This window comes from Alosa sapidissima, chromosome 21 (genome assembly GCF_018492685.1).
Source record: "Alosa sapidissima isolate fAloSap1 chromosome 21, fAloSap1.pri, whole genome shotgun sequence".
Taxonomy (NCBI): domain Eukaryota; kingdom Metazoa; phylum Chordata; class Actinopteri; order Clupeiformes; family Clupeidae; genus Alosa; species Alosa sapidissima.
This window is the reverse complement of record NC_055977.1, coordinates 7,194,305-7,213,971: the sequence shown is the minus strand read 5'-3', so window position 1 is coordinate 7,213,971 and position 19,667 is coordinate 7,194,305. Positions and strand designations below refer to the sequence as shown.

At 42.1% G+C, this 19,667-nt stretch overlaps 3 protein-coding genes across 14 annotated transcripts in view; all 3 read left to right on the top strand.

The window, feature by feature from the left end:
- The window catches only part of ubap2l (ubiquitin associated protein 2-like), a 39,493-nt gene extending 35,851 nt beyond the window's left edge, over nt 1-3,642 (top strand). For all 12 annotated transcript variants that reach the window (XM_042075933.1, XM_042075943.1, XM_042075944.1 and 9 more), the window contains one exon: nt 2,019-3,642. In XM_042075933.1, the coding sequence (XP_041931867.1) occupies nt 2,019-2,114 (96 nt within the window). In that variant the 3' untranslated portion in view covers nt 2,115-3,642. The remainder of the gene's footprint in view (nt 1-2,018) is intronic.
- A 1,136-nt stretch (nt 3,643-4,778) lies between these two features.
- Nucleotides 4,779-9,873, top strand: hax1 (HCLS1 associated protein X-1). Its single transcript, XM_042075945.1, has 7 exons — nt 4,779-4,952; nt 5,581-5,831; nt 6,300-6,508; nt 7,161-7,224; nt 8,429-8,550; nt 9,165-9,270; nt 9,384-9,873. The coding sequence occupies exons 1-7, from the start codon at nt 4,882-4,884 to the stop codon at nt 9,458-9,460; spliced, it is 900 nt and encodes a 299-aa protein (XP_041931879.1). The 5' UTR covers nt 4,779-4,881; the 3' UTR covers nt 9,461-9,873.
- A 2,617-nt stretch (nt 9,874-12,490) lies between these two features.
- Nucleotides 12,491-19,458, top strand: aqp10b (aquaporin 10b). Its single transcript, XM_042076219.1, has 6 exons — nt 12,491-13,058; nt 15,568-15,694; nt 16,484-16,621; nt 17,098-17,210; nt 17,538-17,755; nt 18,053-19,458. The coding sequence occupies exons 1-6, from the start codon at nt 12,972-12,974 to the stop codon at nt 18,270-18,272; spliced, it is 903 nt and encodes a 300-aa protein (XP_041932153.1). The 5' UTR covers nt 12,491-12,971; the 3' UTR covers nt 18,273-19,458.
- Nucleotides 19,459-19,667: the final 209 nt, after the last annotated feature.

The window sequence follows — 19,667 nt, the reverse complement described above, 5'->3', positions numbered from 1 at the left end:
CAATTCCGAATTGCAATTCTGCTTCCTGTTTGCTACCTCAATTGAAATGCAAGTGATTCAAGAATTGGAATTTAAGAGCCAGTTTCAATTCAATTCTGGAATTTTGCACAAGCCTGGTACATACCAACACAGTGGTTGGGGAAGAGGGGGTTGAGTGTAGCCTGGCTCCGCCCTCTTACGTACTTCCGCTCAATTTTCATTTTCCTTCAGTACGTCGTCTGGGATTTCGGTATATTCGCGTGTTTTCCAGGGTTCTCACGGATCCTTAAAAAGTCTTGAATACAACTTTCGGTTTTTAAGGCCTAAAAAAGTCTTAAATGGTCTGGAATGTCTTGAATTTCCGAAAAGGAGGTATTAAATGTGTGTAGTCTATGGGACCTCCAGCGAGGGAAATGTCTCCACCCGGTTTCGTGTATTTTTTTAAACGCAACTGTATAAGTGACTATAAGGCTACTGGAGGAAGTGTAGTGGTTGCAGAGTGAAGATGTTTTTCACGGGTGTCATTAGAAGTGTGAAAACGGTAAGAATATGTAAAAATATGCCTGACGTTTTCGTGGTGTAGCCGAGGCCTGAGAGATACGCAGGTAGCCGTGAGCGGTAGAGTGAGAGGGAGAGAGTTAGGCCAGTTAGCTATAGGGTGGCCATAAGTTCGGATTTAGGCCGGACATACGGATTTTAAACATAAAACATAAACATACGGACGCTCATTTGTCCTCCTTTTTGGAGTTGCGTTGGGCTTAGAATCTCTGCTCGGACGCAGCATCGTTTCACAAACTATGGACACGAAGACTGCTGGTCAAATTATGCGCGGACCGGTGCTTCTGTCACTCGTCTGATAATTTGCTGGGCAATTTATGAAGGAACCACTGACCAACAGAAAAAGAAAACAAACGTTTTCGCAATCGGGAGGAAATACACGTGAAGTTGATCTGTTTGCATCTCTCCAGCGTGTGTTGCTGGCCTAGCCTAAGTAAATATATGTCTATAGCCTACCTGTAATATCTGTCTGCTGAAATATAACAGCATTTTTTTTATGTCGGCGACTACATAAAATGTTGGCTACATAAAAAAAAAAAAATGCATATACGTGCGTGCTTGAGATGAAACCAGCAGTTTTTCAGCAGGAACATGGATGCGAGGAGGACCTGTCTCTTAATTAATGGGGTGGTTTCACTTTGTGGTTGTGGTGGGTTTACAATGTTTCAGTCAAGCTTTGGTTGGTTTAAATACAACTGGTGTGATTTGCTGTGCTGCAAATGGGACAATAGATGCACACAGTAAATTATATAAAGTAGGCCTATTAAAGTATGTAAATAGCTTAGTAAGTCTACCTTAGAAAAATATTGAAGGGAATCCAGTCCAGTAAACATGTTTGGTAAGTAGCCTAGGCTACTACAGATACAGGTGTAGAACAGTCAGTCTCAGCCAGTAGCACAATCAGATATGTATAGCCAGTTTCAAAAGCAAGCAGCCCAGACCCTAAAATTGAGTATTTATAGCTGTGAAGGTAATTCATACACAATTATTGTCTTTCGCCAAAATATATTTGGTAACAGTTTTAAGTTGTCGTATGTATCTTTTTTGGCGTATTATAGTCTTAATTTTTCCATTTAGATGTCTTAAAAAGGTCTTAATAGTCTTTAAATTTGGACTTAGAAAATGTGCAGATACCCTGTTTTCTCAGGCCAAATTTTACCTGTCCAATCAGCGAACAGAGGGGGTGGCTGAGAACGATGACGTTGAGGTCATGCGCTAGTTTGAGCCAGACATACGCCACAACCAAACGTTAGCGATTGGTTCTAGCAGATCCAGAGTGCCTCTGGGCAGATCCAATAGTTTAAACTTCAACAGAGTACTCGCCTTCTAGGAAGTTAATGCTTGGCAATGGAAAGTGGCCAGGCTCTGTACATTATGAAATGTACGAGAGTCTGGTAGGACCAGGCTAGGTTGAGTGTGTCCTGGGTGATTAGTCCAATTTGCTCATGTGTCGCGTCTTGTTTTTTCTCTTTCTTCCTCAGAGTGCCTCTGGACAGCGCAGTCAGGGTGCCTCCATCCAACAGAAATCCCAGATCACCAAGTCGGCTTACAACAGCTACAACTGGGGAGGAAACTAACAACGTCCTCCCACGTACACACACTCAAACTGACGCACGCATTAACACATGTACACTTACTCACCCACCCACACACACACACACCCTCTCGTGTGACCTTTAACCTGATGAAGTTCCCCTTGCCCCCTTTCCTGTGTCGCCCCACCGCAGTGTCCAACACTCGCCACCGAGGGGCGCTGTGAGACGGGGGCCGTCTTAAAGGCCGAGGGGGTTTGTTTATGGTTGGAAATGGCCACTTCCAGAGCCGAGCGTTGAGTGTTTGGACTCCCCCCCCCCCCTCTGCTTTTATTTTGTTTTTCTGCTTTTTTCTTTTAATTTGATTTTTTTTCTCTCCTCCGTGTTTCAGAAGTCCCGCTCTCCTCCCCAACTGCTCTCTATTGTGTGTACCTAGATCTACACCCCACCCTGCCCCATTCCCACCTCTAAAGAATGTCTATAAGCTCGGCTCCTGTATGCCTGTGTCGGATTCTTTGTGTATTTGTTTATTTCTTCTCCTCTGTGGTTGAAGAGTGAGGCAGTTGTGACTGGAGCTTGGTGATTAATTTTGACACACACACACACACACAAACACACACTCTTTGTTACTTTTTGAGTTTTTACCTGGTTTTCCGTTTTGGTTTAAAAGGATCTTTAAAAATCGGCAAAGCAGTTGTGAAGTTTATTTTTTACCAAATATGAATATAAAAGATGTATAAAAGTGAAAGATATATAAGCAGAGTGTATGTATTTTGTCTCTGTGTGTGTGTGTGTGTGTGCCTGCCTGCGTGTGTGTGCGTGGTGGAGGGTGGCCTGTGTGTTGATCTTGGACTCGTTAATGTGGGGCATGTTGTTAGCCCTCTAAGGCACCTTTCATATGTATAAAAACTCTTTATTTTCCTAACTGTAATCCCAATCCCCATCCCTGCCATTTATCTGGTCTCTGCAAGTTGTAGTCTTTCCCATTTTGCTTGTATGCGCAGATTTTTTGCGTGTGTGCGTGTCATGCAACTAAATTAACCAGGGTGCCTAGCAATGCTATTCACTGAAGAGATCAAAGTTCATCCTAGGCCACCCTTGTGGTGTGTTTTTTTTTTTTTTTTTTTTTTTTTTCCTCCATTCTTCCTCCTCCCTCCTGAAACCTCCCTTCATTCTCCATGGCAACCTGCTCCTAATGGATCATTTAAAGTGATTATTTGGGAACCTGAAGCTGAGTTACAATGGACAAAATGTTTTTTTTCCTTCCGTTTTTCTTTTTTTGTCAGTGAATTTCTTTTTGTACTGTGCGTTTTAAAGAAAAATAATTAAAATGGATAAACTTGTCTTGTACATATATATACATATATATATAAAAACACAAGTACTGTAGTCCTTGTTTGTTAGATGGCTTTCCTCCCAAACCCCCTTCTCAGATTCTCACAGACTTGTTAGGGTTTTTTGTTTGTTTCATATGTTTTTTATTTTGTAAAATATCTATAAATATTACGTAAATAAACAGGAAAAAGACATTTTCATCATTTTGGATGTGAATGTCTTTTTTAAGAAAAACTTATTCTTGTACATCATTTGAGTTTGGTGAATTTTTCTGATGGTTTGGTGTTGTATGAAGATCTATGAGGAATGTGTTGCTTATCACTGCGGTGATGCTACTGGGATAATCAACGAGAATTCCTACACCATTCCTCAGCTCAGCCATATTGTAAGTATTACCTTTGACCCAACCAATGGGTAATGGGTATTGCCGTCATACAGTCTGTTTTGGACTGACAGGTGGATAGAGAGGTTTGTTCCTCTCAATCATACAGTGGCAATAAAAAGTATGTGAACCCATACTAAAGTTGACTAAAAAGAGGAATAAAAAAAAAATCATCTTTTGGAAATTGATCTTAAAGCTGCAGTTGGCAAGTCTGATAGATTGAGGGGACTTAGCCAAAATTCTGAATGTTTACAACTCCCATGCCCCACCATCACCGAGCAGCTGTGGGTTTTTGCAAAACAAATAACAGGCTCTTGGTGGAAGTAGAAGTGCAGGTTTTTTCTAAAACCGGCTGATTTATGTTCTGACGGCGCATGGTGTCGGTTTCAGTAAATATGATCCAACAAATCTTGCCAACTGCAGCTTTTAATGTCTTAATATTCAGTAAGAGAACAATTTGAGTCTTATAGTGTGGCTGCTGGACTTTATAATGACTGACATTTTAGATTATTATTATTATATAGCCAGAGGTCCTCAAGATGTCAAAGAGGAATTTATATGTGTAGCCTACAATATTATGTAGGCTCAGTTGAAGTTCTCCGGAACTGTTGGAATGGAGGTGTGTCTAGTCTGTGGGGTTTGAAAATAGGTGGTTGTATGATTGTCTCAAGGCACAGGAATGTGCTTTGCTTTACCCTGATTACCTGGGGGGGGGGGGGGGGTTGTCTGTCTGTGTCTCATGGCTGGCAGGTGTAACTTCAGTTAGTAGAGCAATACGTCATCTGATTTCTGTAGAGGATACTATTTTACTTGAGATTTACCTTTATTTTGTCAGATCATTGTTGTATAATCATGCTCTTTATGAAGTTATACACTTGCTGTGTAAGGGTGTGGGGTTCAGGCATAGACAGTAAAAGATGGGTTCAGGAGCGCTTTTGATATCCACTTCGATTCAGTTTTACGGTAACGGGTCTGTCGGTCATGCCAGTTGCATCATGGTCATGTCGTAAGTTCAGTGTTTTTACGACACGAGCTCCTACACCTCCACTTCTGTCCAGGGAATGCAATCATATTCGTCCTGAAGTTTCGCCTTAAATGAGCATATTTGATCTTTTTCGTGGATTTTTTGGGGTTCCCGGAGGAACATACGGACGGTATGGTCCAAGGTAAAGTAATGATTGGAGGAGAACGTTTTGCTAATGCCCTTTAGTACAGTTTGTTTATCACTTAGCGCTAACGTTAGCCACCTATAACGTTAGTGTAGTTTATGCTAACAAGCTCGTTAGTAAACAGCTGTCAGTGTAGTCATACGATTTATTAATCTTTTTAGAACTAATGTGATTGTTGGCTTCAATTGACCACATATTAAGTTGACCTTGTCTGATCTTTTCGATCTATTTGGTTTGATTGTGGAACTCTGGTAGGGTTATCTGCGTCATTTTTAAAGTGACACCTGCGTTGCTGAAGGTTGTAAACGCTGTTTTTATTAGCAAGGCATCATACATTAAAAACTAGCGTCTCGGTAAGTCGAAATTGAAATGTGGTCACTTTTAGATGATCGAGACTTCGTGAAGCTTGTTTGGGGTCCAGCAAGAAGCCACTTTCAGTTTCCACTAGTAAACAGTTATGCAACGCATGGTGTAGTAGTAATACGTTTGCCACTTATTGTTTTAAAGTTACATTGCAGAAATATTAATATAAATACTTAATCACATACCCTACCAAAATAATAGTGAAATGCTAGAAGGTTCCTACAGTGTAGTCGCCTATACAATTGTCAAATTATTCCTACAGGGAACCCTTCTTCGATAGCATGACCCATGATGAAGACGACGATGAGGAGGATGAAAGGGAGGGTTTTTACCCTGGCTCGTTCGAAGGGCCAGGAGGTCGCGACCCGTTGGACGATGCCTGGCGATTCGGCTTCAGCATGGGACCTAACGGAATGCGCCTTCACGAGCCTCCGATGTTCGGACAAATCCTCAGGGAGATGGAGGATATTTTCTCTGAGCTCGGGCGCTGGGAGGACCGTCACGGACCGTTCGGTGCGTTAAACTACACGCTTGGGAGGGATTAGAGCCAATATATAAGTGCCCTTAGATTCAGTCTGTTACTATATGAGATTGGTCAACCCTCATGGGGGGAAAACCCCAGCTGAAAACCAGTTAATTCTGGTAGATGGTTTTAGCTGCTGTTAATTGGTATGACCAACTAAGACATACCCCATCATGTGAAACGTCCCTTAAGATGCTCAATACTAGCTGGTCAATCTTAAACTGATCAGATATGTCTGCAGGGAAGTCTTTCTAGTGTTGTGCAGACAGACCTAAATAATAGAAGATGTTTTTTCGGTCATGTATGAGCATGCTGATTTTGCATGCTGATTAGCTCGATCACTGTAAATCAACTCCGTCTCGCAGAGCTTCGCTGGAGACGGAAAAGAAATAACTAGCGTATATCATTTCAATACCCACAAGTGCACCAACATGTTCCTCTCTGTTCTTGTGTGCCAGGGATGCCCAGTCTAGAGCCCCCTCACCCACCTCAGGGCAGAGGTCCATGCGGAGAGTCGGGGGATAAAAATAGCTCATTGCGGGATTTCATGTTGAAGTGCCCGGACGATAGGCCCTCCCCCTCGGGCCCCCCACCGCCAGGGGCCCCCCCAGACAGCCACGGACCCTCTCCAGACTCCCCATTCCAACGCTGGTCACCTTTCTCAAAGGTAGGAGCACACCTGGATGCCTTCGCTTCGCACATACAGTACATATTGTCACTAACATGCATGCACTGGTAGTAGTGTACACTGTGTGTTGCAAACATTCATGGCTTTCGCTCTTGCGGAAAAAAAACGTAGAATTGTGTTTGGTTTGATCATGTCCATGCTTGCTACATTAAATCTTCTAATTTGGTTGTTCACATCACTATGCACTGTGTGTTGGGCGTTAGGCTCTTAAAGGAGAATTCTGGAGATTTTTTCCATAGATCTCTGTTTCTCGAGGTCGCCGAGTACTGTCGGTACGAAGTAAAAGGGGAAAAAAATTGGTGCTTCCTAGCTCAAGTTGCTGCATCCCAGAGCTATAGCAGCCATGGCCAGGCAGCTACAGTGCTACACTCTGGAGGCATCTTTAAATCCAGAGTGTAGCACAGGCTGCTATAGCTGTTGGGTGCAGCAACTCGAGCTAGGTAGCACGAGTCGCATGGTAGTCGTTTTATTTTGTATCGACAGTACTTGGTGACCTCAAGAAACGGAAATCTATGAAAAATCGGCAGAATTTTCCTATTACATGCTAAAGAAAACAGTATAATTGTGTTTAGTTTGACCAGTGTTTAGTCGATGCTTGTCATTGACGATCGTTGATTGTTCTTCTTATCAGTTTCATGACAGCTGGCGTGATGGTCTGTTTGGCGCTCCTCTGGATACCAAAAAAGAAGATGGAGGTGAGACCCAATGACACACTGAATGAATAACTGAAATATTAAACTAATAACAGAGCCAGTGGACTAGGAGGATAAAGCACAGCAGGTTCTTGCCTCCCATCAGATGATAAAGCTGATCGAGACGCGGCCATCTTGGTAACACACTTTCGGCAGTTGTCGGGCAGCTATTTTCCTATTTAAGTGAATGGGAAGGCATACAGGAAGGGGTGGATTGTATGTTTAGGCAACTGCCATATTGCCATTACGGACTAACCCCATGCATTTCTACGGAGTCTTCTTTTAGTGCTGTGTCTCATTAGAAAGTCTCTTGGGTTATGCTTTACTTGAGGATATCTACGTAAGAGTGACATGACACTGTCATGAACATGTCATAAACATTATGAACAAGTCATAAACGTTTATGACATAACGCTTCTGTCACTCGCTTCTGTCAAGTGTCATTCGGTTTTTGTCATGACAAGGTAGGGTTAGGTTTAGTGTCATTTGGTTTTTGTCATAACAAGTTATGACGGTGTCATGTCATTCTTATGTAGATACCTTCAAGTAAAGTGTTGATGATTTAAAGTCTCATGTTTGGTGAGAGATCATCACCCTCTCTCCTGTTGGCACTGCCATGGCTTAGGGCCTGCCATGGGAAAAACCAGCCAAGCAGCTTACTACTGTCTACTCAGCCATGAAGATGACCAGCTGGGTCCAGTAGGGGGTCAGATTTAAAATCTATTCATGGTCTCTCACTCTCTCAACTCGTTAAAGTCAGATTTTGGATTAGTGCTGTAATTTATTGTGATTGTTTGGCGTGTTGTGGAGAGGGAAAACAGAAGGCCCATTGAGATGATACCAGAGGGCATGACAGGTCACATGTGTTTATCAGGACATTTTGCAATTATGTCATGTCCGAAACTGAAGTGCTCCGTTCGCGTAGGTGAAAAAATAGTTTTAGAAGACTGCTCTATTTCTCTATATTTTTTTCTATATTTTTTTTTACATACATGCCACGGTGCCACCATCACGTCTGGTGTAGCCAGTTCCACTGATTATGGTGGAAGTTACCGGTAATTGTTTTAGTATGAAATCAAGTAATAGAACATAATTTAATTTTATTTAATTGTAAAATGACCATCTGTTTGACCCATGTCGTTTATGTATGGGAGTGAACCCAGACTTTCTTCCTCCTGTTCTCTCAACCTCTCCTCTTCCTCGTCAGATTTGGACTCCCAGGTGTCCTCAGGCGGCCTGGACCAGATTCTGACGCCTGCACCAGCTCAGCCCAGAACACGCAGCTTCTTCCAGTCCGTCACGGTCAAGAAGATTGTGAAGCCAGACGGGGTAGGTGTCCAGCAGCCCCACGTCCAGTAGACAGAGATTAAGGCTCTATAGGAAACACAGGCACCTCCCTATGCAACAACTATAGTACCATGTTTATAGTTCAACCACCTTATTCCTGAAACCTACTTCTGTTCTGGTTTTACGAGGTTTAAATGGCCCTCCGCTTCGCATCGGGGCCGTTTTACAAACTCGACCGTGCTTTAATTTCTGTGAACAGACCACCGTGTCGTCTATTATCCCTTACATATTAGTGCCGTCTCTGTGGGCTGAATGAATATTCTTCATCCTTTATTTCTATGGAAATGTTGACAATTTTGCACTCAATGGGGATATTTTATATAATATATGACTGACAGAAAATGTATAAGTTTACTTTTAAACGGCTTAGGTTGTATAAGGCACTGTCAGACTACTATTTTTTTTTTGTACTGTATAGCTTTGTTTATATTTATGTATCTTAGCAGACGTTTTTATCCAAAACGACTTACAATGACATCAAAAGCTTGGTGGTCTAATTCCTCTCTGCAGTAATAGCACATCACCGGAGCAGTTGTGCATTAGATGTTAGGGTGGCCTTCATGTGTGTTTCTTGTCTGTACTGTACCTGCCCACAGTCAGTGGAGGAGACTCGTACGGTGAGGGACGGGCAGGGCAACGAGGAGACCACGGTCACTCGCTCTGGTGGTTCAGGAGGCCCTGAGGGGTCAAGGGGCCCCAACGGTCAGTATCCCCACGGAAACAGTGAACCCCCACAAAACAGGTCCTAATTAAGTTGGTCACTGAAGGTGATGGAGGTCGCGGGCACTAAGTTTCCCCTCTGGTTTCCCTCACAGGTGGTCCAGAGTCCTCCACTGACCTGCAGGACAACATGGACCTGTTCTCCAAGTTCTTCGGAGGCTTCAGAGGGTGAATCATCTCCTGCTTTCGTCCATCTGCTCACGGTTTCACTTCCCTTTATTTATTTCCGCATTAATTGGGATTGAGATTAATTCTGCGAATGAGTGCAGTGAGTGAGTGATATGATGATGTCTGTTTGTTTGTTGCCAGGAATAGTAAACAATAAACAACAGTAAATTGCAAAATGGTGTGATTTCCATATGGATATATGTAGATAATTAACCCCAAAGAATGTTTATAAGAATAAGGTTATTTTATTTAGTAGGTATTAGTGTAATCTGTTCTGAACTGAGCGTTGTTTAATACATAGTTGATTTTGTGTGAGACCTAACCAGAGTCTGTACAAAAGATTATTTTTGTAAAGAGCCTCCTGCTGACATGTCTTTGAATAGACTGGAGAAAGGAGAATAAAAGACTGATACAAGAGCAAGCTTCCCACATACTCATTATTGACTGTAAAGCTTTCATCTTAATCTACTGTAAAGCGGATTCTGCTCAGAAACAGGCAGATTGTGTAAGTAAAATCCCCTTATGTGACGGCATGTGTGAGGTTTTTTTGTGAGGTTTTTTTTTTTTTTTTAGTTCTGAGACATCACAGCCTTAATGTCCGATCTTCCTTTAAGTGTTCAGCATTCACATGTCTAATTGCTACAGTGTACTATGAAACACTCGATGGTGTTTTATGCCCCCAACGTCGTCTTGTAGGCAGTGCTGCCACCGCTGACTTAAAGGCACCTAATCCTAAACCTAACCCCAACCTTAACCCATGCATAACCCTAGTGCCTTTCAGGCAGCGTTGCCTTGAAGACAATGTTGGGGTCATAAAACACCAAGAAACACTATGATACTCAGTGGATTGTGTGTTTACTCTGGTGTGAGTTTACAGCCAGAAGACAGATTAATGTTTTTTGGACTCCTGCATGTCAGGGTCATTTAGGTAGACCATCTTGGGGCTGTGATAGATGTATAGGGTTATCTATTTTCTGTGCATAGCTGCAATGATTAATTGATAAGTAATCAATATTTTTAACCATATAATAAAGCAAAAGGAAATGCAAAAAATATTTGGAGCCAACTGGAAAAAACTAATCAGACAAAATGACAAGGAATTAAAAACTCTTGAACTTATTGTTGATGGCAAGACTACAAACAATCCAGTTGAGGTAGCCCATGCACTTAACTATTTTGTTCATTCAGTAGCTACGATTGGAAGGTCTTTTGGTACTCCAGACAGTTTTAATATCTTGAAATCCATACCAACAGGACATATATTCAATATAAAACTTATTACTGAGGCAGATGTCATGAGTGGTAGGATCTCTCAAATCAAATCAAGAGTGAAGGATGTAATTGGTATGAACACAGTAATGCTTAAAGAGCTCTCTACGTCTTTGGTCCACGTCCATCCCATCACAAACATTGTGAACCACTGATTTACAGAAGGAATCTTTCCAAAGGTTTGGAAACTGGCAGCTATCTCTCCATTTTTTTAAAGGTGGAGACAGCTTCTCTGCCTGTAACTATAAGCCAATCAGCATCCTTCCTGTGGTATCTAATGTTGCTGAAAAGCTTATAGCTGAACAAATTGTTGCATTTCTAAACACATATTACACCCCTCTGCACCAAATGCAAATTGACTTCTGCGCTAAGTACTCAACTGAGACAGCTCATTGCTTTTTTTTTAGAAAAAGTTACATTTTTATTAGACCAAGGAGGGGTAATAGGAGCTATTTTTAGACTTAAAGAAGGCATTTGATACCATTAATCATGGGATGCTTTTCCAAATTATCTACTTTTCATTTTTCCTCCTGTGCCATTAATTGGATTGAATCATACTTATTAAATAGGTCACAGTTTGTTCAAGTGAAAAACCATCAATCACAATCTCTTGGCATACCCACAGGTGTCCCACAAGGCTCCATATTGGGTCCACTCTTATTTTCACTATATGTAAATGATCTGCCAAATGTCTGCCCCGATGTCAACACTCAAATGTATGCAGATAATACAGTGATCTTTGTGCATGGCACATTTGTGCATTGTTTACAATTGAATGTGTCCAAAGTCGTGTGCATGTTTTTTAGCAAGTCAAAAAAACATTTTACAGAACCTGATTGTGGCAGGGGAGAGATTGCAAGTAGTCTCAGAGTTTAAGTATCTTGGAGTGCTTATTGATAATCAGCTATCATTTAAACCTTTAAATAAAAAAAAGGTTTGTCAACGAGTCAAGTTCAATCTGCCAAATTTCAAAATATTAAGCTGGGAAAATATGGTGAAATACACTAACTCCTGCTTATTGTACAAGCTTATCAATAGACTGGCTCTTCCTGTTTTAAATCAGTTTGTGAAAACAAATTAAACTAATTCTGGCGCATTTACATTTTTATGTTCATTAATGTGCACTTTGTATGTCTAAATCAACCTTAAATAAATAAATAAGTTATTGACTATTAAATTAATCGCCAACTATTTTGATAATTGATTATTCATGAAATAGATCAAAATTCTTTGATTGAAGCTTCTTACACTCGAATACTTTCAGCTTTGCTTACTCCTCTATGAAAGTGACATAAATATCTTTGGTGTGTGGACAAAACAAGGCGTTTAAAGACAATCTTGAACTTTGGAAAACAATGGTTGACATTTTTTCACCATTTTGGCATCTTATCAATCAAACAATCAATTAATTGAGAAAATAATCGTCAGATTAATCGACTATGAAAATAACCGTTAGTTGAAGCCCTACACGTTTTAAAAAAAGTTACCTACGTTGGTATTTTGGAGAAGCCGTGGCCTACTGGTTAGCGCTTCGGACTTGTAACCGGAGGGTTGCTGGTTCGAACCCCGACCAGTAGGTCACGGCTAAAGTGCCCTTGAGCAAGGCACCTAACCCCCCCCTGCTCCCCGAGCGCTGCTGTTGTTGCAGGCAGCTCACTGCGCTGGGATTAGTGTGTGCTTCACCTCACTGTGTGTTCACTGTGTGCAGTGTGTTTCACTAATTCACGGATTGGGATAAATGCAGAGGCCAAATTTCCCTCACGGGATCAAAAGAGTATATATACTTATACGTCAGATATCTACGTGGCTTTTAAAAAAAGATTGGTTAGATGCAGTTGCATAACAGAATTCCTCTGAACTCCAATCACAGCTTATCACACTATCGCATAACTGCATCGGTTTTCGTGAGACCTTTGCACAAGAATATGCGCTACATAAAATCATACAATAAAAAAAAGACCATCCCTAACAACACATAATCACACAAACACTGACACACACATACACATACACACACGCACCACAGGCCATCACTCATTAACTGTGATGTTGAAGTCTTGGAGTACAAAAGTACACAAGGCCCTGCGGTACTGTCTCATAACACAGTTGTTTTGCTGCACGGGTTGCTTCTCTCTCTCTCTCTTTCCCTGGATCCTGGACGTCACTGTCACTCCTGGGGAACCCACTGGTCAGCTCCTAGGCGCTCCCCATATTAGACCGATCCCAGAACATAGGCAGCTGCCAGGATGGACCGGCTTTTGAGGAGGTGTCGCATTAGAAGCTCACTGGCTAGAGAGTGCCTGGCAGAAGGCCTGGGGGTCTACATCATGATTGTAAGTGTGTGTGTGTGTGTGTGCACGCATATGCTTCTTTTATCTCATAGCTGCAGACAACAGCTAGTCAAAGGACAGATGGCAAATGAAGGTTTTAGTTGAGCTAAAGATTTCCAGTTGCAACATTATGAGATTGTAGTGAATGAGGTTGATAATACTTTATTTGTCAGACAGGTCTGAAATTTGTTCAATATGAGATTGATGAGGTGTCAAATAATTTGAGGTTTGTGTCCATGTGTATTCTGCTGAAAAATACAGCCTGACCAGCTTAGGGTGGTTTGCTGGTTGACCCGCGTGTTAACCAGCTTGTTTGACCATCCTATGATGGTTGACCCATATACAGTCTATGGGTTGACCAGCTAGACCAGCTACCCAGCTTATGTTGGTAATTCAGCTGGTTTTGCTTGTCGTACCACTGTCAATGTACACAATGTCAAGCTTGGCAGGCTGGTCACCAGCATGCATCTTATACCAGCTATCCCATATGACAGGCTGGTCACACCACCATGACCAGCTTCTTCAGATGGTCACGCCAGCATGTCCACCTGGTGGCCCAACCAGGTACACCAGCAAAAAAAAGTAAGAGCTGGAAGAAAACCAGCAAAGACGAGCTAAAACCAGCTTAAATCAGCTACCAGCATAAGCTGGTTTCTAGCTCTTTTTTCAGCAGGGTACATGTTTGAGTGCATATTTGCATGATCGAGTGCATTAGGTGGATGTGTGCATGGAAATCTCGTCCACCATCTCTACTGATAAGGGAGAAGTAATAAAGCTGACATTTTTACTTGTCATATCTTCTATCTATCGTAAACTAGACAAAAGTATTGGGACGCCTGCCATTACACCCACAGGAACTTCAATGACATCCCATTTTAAATCCACAGGCCTTGATATGGAGTTGCGCCTCCCCTTTGCCGCTGCACTCTTGAGAAGAATTTCCACATAATTTTAGTGTCTGTCGAAGTTTTTTCCCATTCATTCATTCATCCATTCAGAAGTGTATTTGTGATGGCACTGATGTTGGACAAGAAGACCTGGCTTGCAATTTCTCTGCTTGTTCATCCCAAAGGTGTTTGATTGCTTAGACTAGAGAAACCTGTTCTCTATGGGTCAGTCGGTTCTATCACACTTATCTCAACCAACAATGTCTTAATGGACCTTGCTTTGTGCAGGAATGCCCAGGTACAGTCATGCTGAAACTGGAAAGGGCTTCTATTCCCCGAACTGTTCCCAAAAAATTGGAAGCATACCGGTATAATGTTTACATACAATCCCTTCACTAACCCAAGCTCAAGATTGTGAGCCAGGCTTTCTTGTCCAAAATGTGTGTTCTCTTCTGAATGTATAGGCAAAAATCTTGTGGAAATCCTTCCCAAAACAATGGAAGCTGTTACAGCTGCAAAGGGGAGACGGGACCTATAGATTTAGAATGGGTGCCAATGGATTTAGAATGGGTGCCTATAGATTTAGAATGGGTGCCTATGGATTTAGACTGGGTGCCTATGGATTTAGAATGGGTTGTCCTGTGGTGGCAGGCGTCCCCATACTTTCTATATAGTGAAGAATGTAAATATGGTGAATACTTACACAACATAGCATTTCATACGCAATTGCAATGAATCGCAGTGCAATTGACGTTTGATTTTGTGTCATGGATAAATCTTCAACGTGCTGATGATTATCCAACTTGATATCCTGACTATAGCCTATGCTTCACATCTTCATAGTTTAATACATCAATTTTGGTCTTCAGACAACTTTTATCAGGTTTCCACTGTCTATAAACACCACCCTTCCGATTGCTTTTGCAATAAGATTCAAAACCGTGCAGGTATCCTTGGCATGTCCTTCAGGAAATATGAGCTGCCACTATCTGAGGACTTTGAAACAAAATTAACTTGAAGAGGGAGATAACAGTTCCCAGGAACCATGGGTCAATTCCAGATTAATTACAGGTGCCTTTTTCAGGCCCGTCTCTAATGTGATGATGGAAATTTTATCACAGTGGGTTATTTAGCTCTTAGCCAGTGTACAACAGGCAAGAGCAGACTTTGCTGTTCTATTTTGTGAGTGATTGTTTTGACCATGTAGCACGTATTATCCTGTACCATGGTTCCATGTCCAGTTGAGCTTATAAGTAACATACCCGGCAGAACCCTCACTTTTTTCCTGCTGTAGCCCTTGTAGGGTCGACTTGGGCTTGTGCTTCAAGTCATTGTCATGTTGGAAAGTCCAAGTGCGTTCAATGCAGTTTTTGGACTGATTGTCCTCCAATATTTTCTGATAACATGCTGCATTCATCTTGCCATCAATTTTGATTAGATTGCATGACATTACTATGACAAATACAAATGCACATCTGGAACACATCTGAATACATAGAATCCATAAATATTGTGAATGTGAAGCACTATTATTTTCCTGGCTGTACTTGTATAATGTCAAGTGTAGATCATTGTGATATTTCACCTTTAAAGTCTCTGTTTTCCTCTTGCTGTGTTTTTCACAGCTGTTTGGCTGTGGCTCAGTTGCCCAGGTCACGACCTCAAGGGACACCAAAGGACAGTACCTGTCAATCAACCTGGGCTTTGCCCTTGGGACCACTTTTGGCGTGTACATCTCTAAAGGGGTTTCAGGTGAGTGGCTGTGTTGTATTTTGTGCATCATTAATTTGCACCAACACACAACCTTTTTTTAAAATGTATTTTTTAATGTGATACAATAAAATACCCTTATTTATCGTCCTTTTAGAATTATATGGTTCTTCTTAAAAAATCTTAAATTTCCCCTGGGGATCAATAAAGTGTCTGTCTGTCTGTCTGTCTGTCTGTATTCTTAGTTCTGAGATGGTTCTGGGGGTGGTGGTAGTGTAGTGGTTAAGGAGCTGGGCTAGCGTGCAGTAGCCTGAAAGTTGTCGGTTCAATTCCCGGCTTCCACCGCTGTGCCCTTGAGCAAGGCACTTAAGTTGCTCCGGGGACAATGTGATCCCTTGTAATAGCTGACATATGTAAGTCACTTTGGTCAAGAAGTGTCTGCTAAATGTAATGTAATGTAATGTAATGAGATATTGAGCTTCAAAGTTTTAGAATTCCAAAGAGTTATATTGATCAGTTGAACAAGCCTCTGTAGATATAATGCATACAACTACACCTCACCTCACCTCACCTCATGAAGTTGTCACAGAATAAGAATAGGTCAATAACTCAATTTTTACAAAAATTATAGAACCTATAACCCTAAGGGGACGATATCAATCTGACATAAAAACAACTTAATTGAACAACTGAATTTAAACAACTCACTTTTATATAGAAACAAATAACTTAACAAAGACTCTGTCTCATATATCTGTTTCTTCGCAAACACCTGGAGATCAGCATTTTCAGTTTTAATTCGACAAATAAAACACAGCCCTTGTCTTCCAGGTGCTCACCTGAACCCAGCAGTGTCTCTCAGCCTCTGTCTGCTGGGCCGACACCCTTGGATGCGTCTGCCTTTCTACATCGTCTCGCAGTTCTTAGGGGCCTTCCTGGCTGCAGCCACTGTCCACCTCCAGTACCATGGTAGGGAGGCACATCAGTGACAAACAGACCAGCTTAGTTATGATATAACCTAACCTAGTGGTTTTCTCTGATGCTGTTCGCCGCAGTTTGCAAGAGTTTGAGGTTATGTCCAGTTTGAAATGTATTGTAAAAACCCTGTTAAAGTGCTGCGGGGTAAGATTTATGAACTGTAACAGAGCAAGCGGCATGTCTAACGGCCCTTTTTACTGTTTTTTTACTGCCTCTAACTTCTCAGGTGTAGTCTTAAGTCTACGGTTTAACGTATATCACTTTTATCCTGCAACACCTCCAGTGTTTGCATACTACATTTTAAAGAATATATTGTGTGATTAACTTAACTTTGTGTGATGAACATCAGCAACATTGCACATCAACATATTGCCTTTTTTGTGTACTTTTTTTGCTTTTTTAAGTCCATGTTTTGTATACACACAGTGTTGTTGATGTGATTGTGTGTGAAATTTGCATACTCACAGATGCCATTTCAACCTTTGGTGGACTCAAAGTGACAGGACCCAACGGCACAGCTGGCATCTTTGCCACCTACCCAGCGGACTACCTCTCTCTGGCCTCTGGAGTCCTGGACCAGGTCAGCCCCCCACCACCCTCTGCTGGCTTTTATCTTAATACAATTGCCCAGTCACAATGGACAGCACAGTTATGACAACGGAAACACGTGTAGCGCAAGGGTGCAAAGATACAACCAGGGGGGCAGATATGGCCCACCAGCAGGTTTTATACTCCCATTTGCAAAATCAATGTATAATCTTTGGTTAATAGTCAGGACATTATGGTAAGTTGACAAGTCTGAGTTGTTTGGAATGCAGCTTAAGATCCACTGTTCTAAACAGTTCTCATGATGAACACCTTCCGCTATATTAGAGCACCTTTGCCCACAGCGTTGTGTCTTTCATAGGTGGTTGGCACGGCAGCTCTGCTACTGTGTGTCCTGGCGATCGGAGACCAACGGAACACACCGGCCCCTCGGGGCCTGGAGCCGATCCTGGTGGGGGCCATCGTCATGGTGATCGGCGTGTCCATGGGATCGAACAGCGGTTACGCCATCAATCCCGCACGAGACCTGGGGCCCAGGGTCTACACCTACATAGCCGGGTGGGGGGAGGAGGTGTTCAGGTGAGTTGCCCAACAGCAAATGAGGCTAATCATCCAATTATCAGCAGTACTGTGTAAAATCTTCATAGATCCTGAATCATGTTAGCATATTCAATCATTTAAAAAATCATCTCTCACTCACTCACTCACTCACACACACACCTACTCACACACATTTTCTCTCTCTCTCATACACATACACCTCTCACCTACTCAAAACACATTTTCTCTCTCTCTCTCTCTTACACACTCACACACTCACACACACACACACACACACACACACACACACTCACTCACTCACTCATCTCTCTGCAGTGCGGGGCGGTCGTGGTGGTGGGTTCCGGTGGTGGCCACTTCGCTGGGTGCTGTGGTGGGATCGCTGCTGTATGAGCTGCTGGTTGGGGCACACTTCCCTGATGCAGACGCAGACGCCCTCACGGATGGACTCGTCCTCACCAACCACCCTGCGCTGGAGCTCGGGGGCAAACAACCGGACCGGGACATTCCTAAACCGGCAAACCCTCTGACCTCCTAGGAGTGGCCGGAGAAACCCACCTGAGGCTGTGTATGGAGAGTGAGGCGGAGATTAGGTGCAGTCAGCGATTGCGCAGGAAGTCACGTTTGTTTATGTTTATGTTTATATTTATTAGCAGATGCTTTTGTCCAAAACAACGTACATTATATTTGAACCAAGGACCAAACAAACACACCACAGAGGTAGTCCACCCCTCTTTTCAGTATTCCCAGAGAAAACTCCACACAGGGTTTTGTTTTTGTTTGGGGGACAGACTGCCCCTACTTTGTTTGTTCCCAGTTTTTGGAGCCTAGGCTGCCCACAGAGACTGTTTAGTTTACAGTGTACTCACGGAATGGGCAGCTAGTGGATCATGGGGAGATGATTTCTGAACAGGACAAAAAATGTTATGGGCTTGAAATCGCGTGTGATCGCTGACTGCACCTTTAAGGACTCTTCTCCCAAATGTGGTGGGATGCTTAGTGCTCAGGGTGCCATGACAGATCTGATGAAGCTTCAGAGTGATAATGCTGATGAAGTCTTACCACAGTCCTCCTGATCCAATCTTGCTGTAGGATTCTGACTACGCAGGGACTTCTAACACTTTTCTATTCAAGATTATGGTAATCGCAGTTTTAAAACGATTAGAGGTAGAACTTACACAGACTGGGTCTGTCAGATGTCTGAGGATACTGTACTGCACTGATATTTGATACATACATTTCATGGGACTTAAATTGGACTCAAATATCCTACTAATCAGTTTGCCCTGGAAGTTTCAACAGGTTCAATGCATGAAGCTGCATAAGATCTACTGTATCCCATTACTAAAATATTCATGGTTTTGGCTTGACTACCAGTAAGGGTGGATTTTGATTTGCTTGTGAAAACAATGACTCGTTGGTTAATATCTTATTTAGATGGTGTAGTTTTGTTGATCACCATAAAACATTGTTTAGATAATAACTACAGTGCCCACACCCACGGATGAGTTTGGAAAATACTTGGTATTTAAAGCTAACATTGTGTAATTTCTTGAGTTGATTCTGATTGGTGTCTGTTGCAATATACCATCTCACCACCAGATGGGAGAATTTAACCATTATCAGTCTTTGGCCATGTATGCATCTCGTCAAGAATAGTCTCATGCAAAGAGAAACTCATAAACTCTTTACACTTACAATAAAACACAAAGTAGACTGTCACATCCATGCCGTACGGTTGTCATATTTATTATTATTTCAAACAGGAGAGTAGGAGTTGACATAAAAGGGTATGGCAGTGTTGCAAGCAGCAATCACAGAAAAATAAAATGATAAGATGTATTTATATGTAAGGGATGTACATAAGACACACATTTTTGTTTCTTAAAAAAAGGATATACACAGGCTTTCACAGAGTCACAAATGTCATTGA

Excerpts from the sequence above, each read along its gene's own strand:
- aqp10b (XM_042076219.1), top strand. The coding sequence starts at position 12,972 with ATGGACCGGCTTTTGAGGAGGTGTCGCATTAGAAGCTCACTGGCTAGA. Across the intron at positions 17,211-17,537 it reads CCTCTGGAGTCCTGGACCAG|GTGGTTGGCACGGCAGCTCT; the intron begins GTCAGCCCCCCA and ends TGTCTTTCATAG. Across the intron at positions 17,756-18,052 it reads TGGGGGGAGGAGGTGTTCAG|TGCGGGGCGGTCGTGGTGGT; the intron begins GTGAGTTGCCCA and ends ATCTCTCTGCAG.
- hax1 (XM_042075945.1), top strand. The coding sequence starts at position 4,882 with ATGAGCATATTTGATCTTTTTCGTGGATTTTTTGGGGTTCCCGGAGGA. Across the intron at positions 5,832-6,299 it reads GGACCGTCACGGACCGTTCG|GGATGCCCAGTCTAGAGCCC; the intron begins GTGCGTTAAACT and ends CTTGTGTGCCAG. Across the intron at positions 7,225-8,428 it reads TACCAAAAAAGAAGATGGAG|ATTTGGACTCCCAGGTGTCC; the intron begins GTGAGACCCAAT and ends CTTCCTCGTCAG.